The sequence below is a fragment of the Chanodichthys erythropterus genome, chromosome 16 (genome assembly GCF_024489055.1).
Source record: "Chanodichthys erythropterus isolate Z2021 chromosome 16, ASM2448905v1, whole genome shotgun sequence".
Taxonomy (NCBI): domain Eukaryota; kingdom Metazoa; phylum Chordata; class Actinopteri; order Cypriniformes; family Xenocyprididae; genus Chanodichthys; species Chanodichthys erythropterus.
Window position 1 is genome coordinate 36,226,121 of NC_090236.1, and position 10,009 is coordinate 36,236,129.

Here is a 10,009-nt window from a genome sequence, read left to right on the forward strand (position 1 = left end):
CAAACTCAGGGATTGGGTAGTTTTCACCCAGCTATTTTCTTTCAACCAATTTTGGATTAATTTTTTTAGCCAGCAATATAGCAATATAGAAAAGGGCATGTTTTTGCTCACCCCCAAATAGGGGCAAATTTTTAAGCTGAAATTTGACCAGACCAGAGACTTATATTACATCTTGTGAAAGAGGGCACAATAGACGCCCTTTAACCCAACCTGCTGGGTTTGTCCATATTTAATCCAACTTGGGTTGTTTTTAACCCAGCATTTTTTAGAGTGAAATTGACAAAGCAAAAACAAGCATTTACAAACTATTTAGAAGGCTGGTCATTTTTGACAGAGAACACCAAAGTAGGTGAAGTATTTTCAACACAGCACAGGTTTAATATCTGTTTTAACTCAAAAAGTATGGTTAGTGGTTCCAGATGTTCAGCTGCTCATGTGGGTTTGAGCCTGTGTCAGAATTCCAAGTCATTCTCCCCCAGATTGCAATGTCATACTTTCATTGCGTTTCCAAAAATAATTTTAAAAATGTAACCTTTTTTGAAGTAAATCTTCACTTTTTAAACTCAAAACGTGTTGACCCACACCGACCTTGGCCTCTTATTCTAGGATTAGTGCTTCACCACTTTATCTTTCCACAGTCAATGGCTTCCAGACTCTCGACTAGGTTCTTTTAATACCCTTGTAATCGCCTCTGACTGTGCTGTCGTGAAGGCAGTGGTTTGGATCTATACCTGATTGCTTAATCTGTTGTTAGAAAAGGTTTACACCGAAAAGGCTCTCACAACACTTCCTGCCCACACAGGTCGAAGCATGGATGAGAACCGGAGTAGCTCAAGGCCGGCATCTTCCCAGTGCCATTCCCCTCCCGCGGGTCCCTGGAGAAACATGGTGGAATATTTCAAGAAACTTATCAAGAACTCAGTATCATCAAAGTTTCAGGCATGGATAAAGGACTACTGCAAAAGGAACGGCTTGCTCACCTTATCAGTGTTAGCTGTAATGTCAGGCTGTGTGGTCGGATTCGGGTTGAGAAGTTTGAACTTGTCGACACAGGTAACTTGACATCTAAAGCTTCAAATTTGTTATCACATTCATGAAGAGAAAACTGTTTTATATTATATTAATAAGTTGTTTTTTTCCCCCCACTAAAACATTTGCATGATACACAAGGATTTCAGAAATGAACTGTTTTCATATTTGAAATGCATAACCAGAAATGCAATTGCCTAGAATAGTAGTCACCGATAATAAAGCTTCAAAAAGTTGTTTTTTAAAAATCTTTTCAAAACTGATGTAATGCATGTTTTTGAGTCATGAACTGTTTAAACAAGTTTCAGTTGTTAAATAACATTTCAACGTGATTAAATGCATTTTTTGACTGTTTTTATGTCAGGCGGTACAATTAAGTTGTATGTATATAGTTGTACCTCCTGACATGGAGAATGTACCAACCTAGCCATACTTGAAATGAGCAATTTTTACCAGCATTTAAGAGAGATTTACAAACCTGCCATGTTTACTGTTATTACCTTGTCAATTCATAATAAAAGTGCCATGATTGCAGTTGTGCCAACCTGACATTCAAATTGTTGGACAAATGTTTTTTTGATTATTTCAACAGCTTTAAAACTACTGATATTTATAAAATATTTTTTATATGAAAGGTTTAAATGATGCTATAGTCTTCAGTTTTTAATTTTTTATTATTAAGGCATCATTTTAAATAGTTTTCTTGTCTGTTCATTTGTTCGGACATTTGCACCACCTGACATTTTGGGGGTTTAAGATAACAAAACATAAAATAATATGTATTAGGTATTTAAATGCATTAAAAATAAATTCAAACTAAGTAGGTTTTTATAGAATAAAGTGATATATGTCTTGAATTTATCGTATTATTTTAAAAGGAAATAATGCACTTGGACACAAAAATATGCACTTCATGTCACTGACCCACAACTTTACAGAACAAATACAGAATTTTGTACATAAAAATTTATAATACAAGTGCTTTAATGAGCTACACATTTTGGCTTTTAAAATGTATGTTTTTAAAAGTCTAAATTTTTTGCTACAAACTGACTCAAAATTATTGTCTATGAAAGTGATATATGCTGTCAATAGATCTTAGCTTATTTAGAAGCTGGAACGTTAAGATGTTGATGACTTTTCCTCTTAAAGACGTCATATATTTCCCAGCCTTAAGCATGTGGCATGCAGACCTTATATAAGGTACTTAAAACCTGGTAGTCCTCCTGCTAAGAGTGTGAGCATCTGGCTTTTGTTATCTAGAAATAAACTCCAAACACCTTACAGGGTCAACTTAGGAGAAACTCGCAGTACTTAAAAAAAGTAAACTGACGTAATCCTCCAGGGATTTTACTGAAATAGTAAATATATTCAAAGTCATTCTAGTAGGGTTTAAATGTTGGAAATGAAATGAAATATTTCAATATGTCACTCAACGTCATGTTTTCCCTTTTAACTCAGGCAAAAATCTACTTTTCTTTTCCTGGAGAGCTTCTAATGAGAATGCTGAAAATGTTGATTCTTCCTCTCATCACATCCAGGTAACCGGCATGTCTGTTCTGTTTGGTTGCACTTTCATTCAAGATATCAGCATTTCTGAGGCCAAATATACAGATTGTATTTGACATTTTTGAGAAACCAACAAAATATCCATCAGAAAAAAAAAAGTTCCATCATAAGAAATGCTTAACTTCTGAAGTTCATCTGTTTTCAAAAACTTTTCAATAAATATTGGGATAGCACATACTATGATTTATAACAAAGACTATAGAATAACACAAGACGTGTCACTCGTATTGTTTTGAATGGGAGAAAGTGTAACACGCAATATGGCGGAATAAGTCCCGCCTTCTAAATAAGAGACAATCGCCGATTGGTAAAGTCACGCGTCACTTCAGCGACCGTTAGAATCACCGGTTTCTATAGAAACAGTCAGACATTTAGGTCTGCGCATGTGCATTAGCTTGATCCAGCCTGAAAAATACAGTTTTTTGTCATGATTCGAGCGTTTAGAAACTAAATTTATGAGCCGGTTGTTGTTAGATTTCATTGGTGATTTCAAATATTACATTTAATCGTAAGTTTGGCGAACAGTTTTGGAGAATGTGATGTTTCCCCATTCAAAGAGATAGGAGCTGCATGATGCCCAGAATGCCCGAGATGCGTTTCAAAGATGGCCGCCGAGTGAAATGACTTGTCTTAAAGGGACTTTGTTTATAATGAATACAATAGTGTTTTTGAACCATACTACAGTAAATTGTAGAATACTATATATATTTTATTATTTGCAACACTTTAATGAATGCTTCAGTATTAACTACAGTGAACTGATAAACTGTAATAAATACTGTAGTATGCTTTAGTTTTTACTACAGTAAACTGTAGTGTATTGTAGTATAATATACCCTATAGTTGTAGAAAACTTAGTACAGTACTGAGTAAAGTAGTTTGATTATATTACTATAGTTGTTATATTATCACAGCAACAATAACCAGCAATAACCACAACAAACTTATTCAAGAACTTTACTATAGTATGGTTCAAGAACACTATAGTATTTACTATAAATTACTATAGTATTTTTTCATGTGTTGAAGGAATATAGCCTATTTTAGTGTCTAACAATTACAAACAAAAAACACTAGGCAATTCTACAAATTATAGAGATGAGCTGCAGCTGGCCACCATTATATTTAAAAAAGGATCTTGTCTGCATACAGGAGTGAAACTGTTAATAATAATAGGTATGTTCAACTTGAGCAGACGATCTGTGTATTACATCAATGTACCGCGAGAGTGATTCAAAATCATACAGAACTGCGTGCTTTCTAATCGCTCTCGCGGTATTTTAATGTCATACACCGATCGGCCTGTGCATCACGTCGAACATAACTATTGATTTAAAACTCCAATACTTTCCTTACAGTTTGATGTCTGGCTTGTCTGCTATGGACACCAAGGCCAGTGGACGCCTGGGCCTCCTCACCATCACATATTACCTGTGGACTACCTTCATTGCTGTAATTGTGGGGATTATTCTAGTGCTGATCATTCATCCTGGAACTGGTACTGAGAAAGAGGGACATAAAGCTGCAGGAGGGCCAGTGATGACGTCTGCCGATGCCCTGCTTGATTTGATCAGGTAACTTTAATTACAGTAACATCAGAACTTAACTGTGGGTTTTAGAAATCGCAGGTCTCAATATGGCGGCTGTAGGAAAGGAAGCCCCGCCCTTCAGTTAAAAGAGCCAATCAGCTTATTGGTAACAGCGTCACTTTCTTTGTTTTATAACTATAGAATGCGAATACATATTAAAGGTAGTTCACCCAAAAATGAAAAGTCTGTCATTAATTACTCACCCTCATGCCATTCCACACCCGTAAGACCTTCGTTAATCTTCAGAATGCAAATTAAGATATTTTTTGATGAAATCTGATTGAATATTCAATATTAATATTATAAAGCGACGAGAAAAGATTCATAACGCTCCGAATCTTACTGAAGCAGTGTTTTGAAATCAACCACCACTATATAAGTCGTTATTTTGTTTTTTTGGCGCACCAAAAATATTCTCGTCGCTTTATAATATTAATATTGAACCACTGTACTCAACTGAACTGATTTAAACATGTTTTTAGTACCTTTTTGGATCTTGAGAGAGGAAATGTCATTGTCTGGCTATGCAGGCCTCACTGAGCCAAGGGATTTCATCAAAAATATCTTAATTTGCGTTCCTAAGATGAACGAAGGTCTTACAGGTGTGGAACGACATGAGGGTGAGTAATTAATGACATTATTTTCATTTTTGGGTGAACTAACCCTTCAAGTAAAGAAACCTGAAAACGATAATTTCAGAATTGTCTGTCAGATTTGATTTGTTATCATTTCAAATATGTTGTTGATGTTAGTTTCTCCATTCAAGCAGAAGTTCCTTCCTAGTCAGAAAATGCCCAAGATCATCACTTTTGTGGTCTTATTGTGATTCAGTGTTTGTATTCATAATGTTAAATCTAAATATAAAAAACTTGGTCATTGTATACCTTAGTAAGGCAGAAATATAGAAAATAGCCTAGTGTTAACCAGTCGTCAAATAGCTATGTAAACATTGTTTTAGCAAACTATCATTGCATAATGCCCCAAAATCCTATCATGGATTTTCTAGAAGTTCTGTCCTGCATTATTTCTCATCGATTATAAAGTTTCACTCTGAAGTACACACTAACTTCTCTCTTTTGAATTTGAAATCTTTTACATTATTTAAATGTGTGAAAACTAGTAGTCCACTATTCGTGGAGACACCTTGTATAAAACTCTAGTATAATTTTTAAAAAGCAAACAATGCTTAGTATACTGTAAGCAATTTATTTCAGTTTTATTGATCAGCAAAACACATTGAACTTACATAACTGCTTTCGAGCTGCAATCAAGTCTGCAAGGCTTAAAAGCTTCCCTTCTTCTCTATCCCGTCACTGGACAGAAAGATAGGAATTAGGTATATTTAGAGAGCTACTCAAGAGGATGTGAATGACACGGCTTTTCTCAAGTGCGAAAGATGCTCCTGAGCTCCGGACCAGATTTAATTGGATTTCAGTCAGGGACACGCCAGTAGAATTGGTGCTTTATAAATAAAGCAGTAGCCTGTAGCCTTTGCCCTCCAAGTCTTTAGCCTGAGCTAAATCAGAGCTGCTGCTTTTTTTTTTTTTGCTTTTTTTTAGCCAGCAGGAAGTGCCACAGCCTTATACAATACTCAAATCCAGTGATTCTGAAAACAAACAATGTGCCATGTGTTGGCCTCAGAAATTAGGCCAATAGCATATACTAGCCCTTTTGCTGAAAGGTCTCTGATTGTAAATAGTTTTAAATCTGTGTCCCCACATAAGATGGATTTTGTGTGTTTTCCCAACAGGAACATGATTCCATCCAATCTGATTGAAGCCACATTTCAGCAGGTGAGAGAAACATATGAAGAACAAGAGGAATTAATCCTCTAGAGTTTTTGTACCTAATCCTTGTCCATCTGTTCTCTTCTGTTTCAGTATAAGACAGATCTTGTTCAAAATTTAAAGAAAAGTGCAAAATCATCACAAGCCAACTTTGTGTACATCATGCCAGACTATGAAAACCCCAAGATGGGTCACCCAGTGTTTCTGGAACTCACTCCTCCTCCTGAAATCCACTATAAGATTGTACCAGGGAAAAGCAATGGGATGAATGTGCTAGGAATCGTCATTTTCTCTGCCACTATGGGTGTGTATGGATTAGAACTGTTATATATCACCATGCAACCCTGCTGAAAAGATCAGCTCAGACCAGATTATGCTTGTTGCTTTGGTCAAAGAGTTCACCAGTAAAGCTAGCCAGTTAAACTAATTAAAACATCTGTTGGGAACACTAGCTTCCCATATTTGTGCCTAGCGGCCAAGAAAACATATAATGGTGACAGTGGTGATCTTTTCAGCAGGGAAGCAAAGATTTATTGTACAATTTGAAGTGTTTAAGAACAAAAAAAAACATTAAAAACAGAAATATTTTGAAATATTATTACAATTTAAAACAGCTGTTTTCTATTTGAATATATTTTAAAATGTAATTTATTCCTGTGATGGAAAGCTACATTTTTTAGTATCATTACTCCAGTCTTCAGTGTCACATGATCCTTCAGAAATTCTAATGTGCTGATTTGATGCTCAGGATACATTTCTTTTGCTTAACAATGTTTAAAAAAGTTATTCATATTTCTGAGGACTAGAATACGGAAGAGGATTAGGGCCAAGCAATAATAAAAAAATAAAACAATTTCGAGATTAAAGTTGTTAAATTACGAGAAAAAAGTCGAGATAAAATGTTGAGCATAAACTCGTTAAATTATGAGAAAAAGTCGTTGAATTACAAGAACAAATTCGTTAAATTATGAATTTGTTCTCATAATTTAATGACTTTATTCTCATAATTTAATGACTTTATTCTCAACATTTTATCTCGACTTTTTTCTCATAATTTAACGAATTTGTTCTCGTAATTTAATTACTTTTTTCTCATAATTTAATGACTTTATTCTCATAATTTAATGACTTTATTCTCAACATTTTATCTCGACTTTTTTCTCATAATTTAACGAATTTGTTCTCGTAATTTAATTACTTTTTTCTCATAATTTAATGACTTTATTCTCATAATTTAATGACTTTATTCTCAACATTTTATCTACTTTTTTCTCGAAATTTAACAACATTTTTCTCATAATTTAACAAATTTGTTCTCGTAATTTAACAACTTTTTTTGCGTAATTTAATGACTTTATTCTCATAATTTAATGACTTTATTCTCAACATTTTATCTCGACATTTTTCTCTAAATTTAACGAGTTTTTTCTCGTAATTTAACAACTTTTAATTTCGAGATGGTTTTATTTTTTTTTATTATTGCTTGGCCCTAATCCTCTTCCGTACTAGAAAGCTCAAATCTTTTATAAGACTGTATACATCTTTACGTTTTATCGATTTAATGACCTTTTTTTTTTTTATTATTATTTACCCCAGGTCTTCTGCTTGGTAGAATGGGATCCAGAGGTTCACCACTGGTGAATGTGTGTCTTTGTATCAATGAATGTGTCATGAAAATCATCAATGCTGCTATGTGGTGAGTAGACATGAATCAGATTGCTTAAAATGACCTACTAGAGATTTGTAATTTCAAATATTAGTGGTGGGGGGGGAAATCGATTCACATATGAATCACGATTCTATCTTTTACCGATTCACATCCATTCACAAATTTCAAAAATCATTACACTTCTTTAACGTCACAGTACTAAAAGTTATTGACATGTTAGAGTGTTATTAATCACAATAAGCTGTGAAAAAGGATTCAATGTGGTGACGGACACACAGATGCCGCCTCTCAGATGCATGCGATCCCAAATTCAGTTCTCTTTCACAGATTATTGCATGATCAAAATACACACAATTATATCAAAATGCACATCATATGGAGTATTCACTTAAACTGTCTGTATCCTGCTACACGAAAGTTCACAGAAATTCAGATGTGTAACAGGATATTAGATCCGTGCATTCATTCTTAAAGGGACAGCAGCCTCATAAAATGCTGTCTGTTTCATTAACATTAATTAAAAAAATTACTCTACATTGAGTAATTTACATAATCTACATAATTTATACAGTGTTTTATTTTTTACATTTGATTATTCAATTTCTGTAGTATTTCTTTATATACGTTATATAAACCAGGTTACTGTAACTGAAAAACTATGATGAAAATGGCATTTGTTTTATAATATTGGGTTGACTAAAATGGGAAGAAAAACTAAATACATTTTCGCATTAAAGGTTTACATTTAATTCAATAGGATATTTCTACAAGACCTATTAAACTCTATCGCAGTCAAATAAAGTAACGCAAAACAGAAAACTAGAATCAAATCTATGCATATATCAAATCTAAATTTGATTCAAAATCAAGAATCCATTTGTAAGGAATGCCAAAAGATTCCCACCCCAATTATATTTACGACAGAAACAGCAAAATCCCCAGAGTTAAATCAACTCTGCTCAGAGTACATATGGTCCCTCTCTAAATAGTGTTAAAGTAACACTGAAGCAGACTTAAATTTAATGAGATAATAAAGCAATTAATTAAGTAATGTTTGTGCATTAGTGATGAACACCTGCTGTTAACAAGCAGAATCACTGAAGAAATAAGAACTACAACTGACTTCAGTCACAGCCTTATTAATTGCTTAATTATCTTATTAACTTTAACTCTGCTTCAGTGTTACTTTAAAACTATTTAGAGAGGGACCATATGTACTCTGAGCAGAGCTGATTTAACCCTGGGGATTTTGCTGTTAATGCTCACTTTTAAGTGTTATATCACTTCTGGGACAGTCATTATGTTTTGTCAGGCAAACGTGTGAAAGAAGCATGTGACTGGCAAATAAAGCTGAATCCTAGACCAAAACAAATGGAGAGCCAAGCAATCGCTTTAATCCACTCTACAATACGTCAATGTAATAGTTTAAAAGCAGCTTCCTCGTTCCTATTAAATGATGCTGGCAGTGGAAAGATGCTCTGCTTTGAGTCAGGTCAAATGAAAAGCTGATTTAGTCATGTGCATGCACCTTCAGTAAGCAAACTACTGTATATACATGTGGTTTTAATACTCCAGTCTTTTTGTACAGGTACTTCCCATTTGGAATCGTATTTCTGGTTGCTGGGAAAATCCTGGACATGCATGATCCTGCAGTCCTTGCGGAGAAGCTGGGAATGTACTTCATCACTGTTCTGGCTGGGCTGTTCGTGCATGGGGTGATTTTGCTGCCGACGTTCTTCTTCCTGTTTACCAGGAAAAACCCCTTTAGCTATATCCGTGGCCTCCTCCAGGCTCTGGTTATTGCATTGGCAACTTCATCCAGGTAAGGAAGCCATTTTGAACAGCCTTTTAGCTCACTACAACATTAACGAGGGTTAACCTGTAATCTATTTCCAGGAATTGTTCAATTAAATCAGATTAAACTGATTAATTAATTGGTCTACCAAGGGATGCAATGTGAAAATTCACTAAATGAATCTTAACCAGAATCTATATGGAATGGTTTTATTTCTTATAAACTTATTTGTATATTTAAATAATCCTTTCTCCAGTTCAGCTACTCTGCCCATTACAATGAAGTGCTTACTGGAAAACTGCCACGTGGATCGGAAAATCGCTCGGTTTGTGCTTCCTGTGGGTGCTACTATCAATATGGATGGCACAGCACTATATGAGGCAGTGGCAGCCATCTTCATTGCACAAGTCAATGAGTACGAGCTTGACTTTGGACAACTTGTTACTATTAGGTAAAATATTTCGGTTACATTCAGAATGATGTACACAACCGGTCAAAAGTTAAGAATACGATTTTTAAAGGGTTAGTTCACCCAAAAATGAAAATTCTGTCATTAATTACTCACCCTCAT

The 10,009-nt window shown here is 34.6% G+C and overlaps 1 protein-coding gene across 1 annotated transcript in view; it reads left to right on the forward strand.

The window, feature by feature from the left end:
- The first annotated feature begins 810 nt into the window (after positions 1-810).
- Positions 811-10,009, forward strand: part of slc1a8b (solute carrier family 1 member 8b) — an 11,240-nt gene continuing 2,041 nt past the window's right edge. The window contains exons 1-8 of the mRNA XM_067361859.1: positions 811-1,053; positions 2,491-2,570; positions 3,957-4,172; positions 5,938-5,980; positions 6,068-6,278; positions 7,571-7,670; positions 9,232-9,465; positions 9,695-9,889. Coding sequence (XP_067217960.1) covers positions 811-1,053; positions 2,491-2,570; positions 3,957-4,172; positions 5,938-5,980; positions 6,068-6,278; positions 7,571-7,670; positions 9,232-9,465; positions 9,695-9,889 — 1,322 coding nt within the window. The remainder of the gene's footprint in view (positions 1,054-2,490; positions 2,571-3,956; positions 4,173-5,937; positions 5,981-6,067; positions 6,279-7,570; positions 7,671-9,231; positions 9,466-9,694; positions 9,890-10,009) is intronic.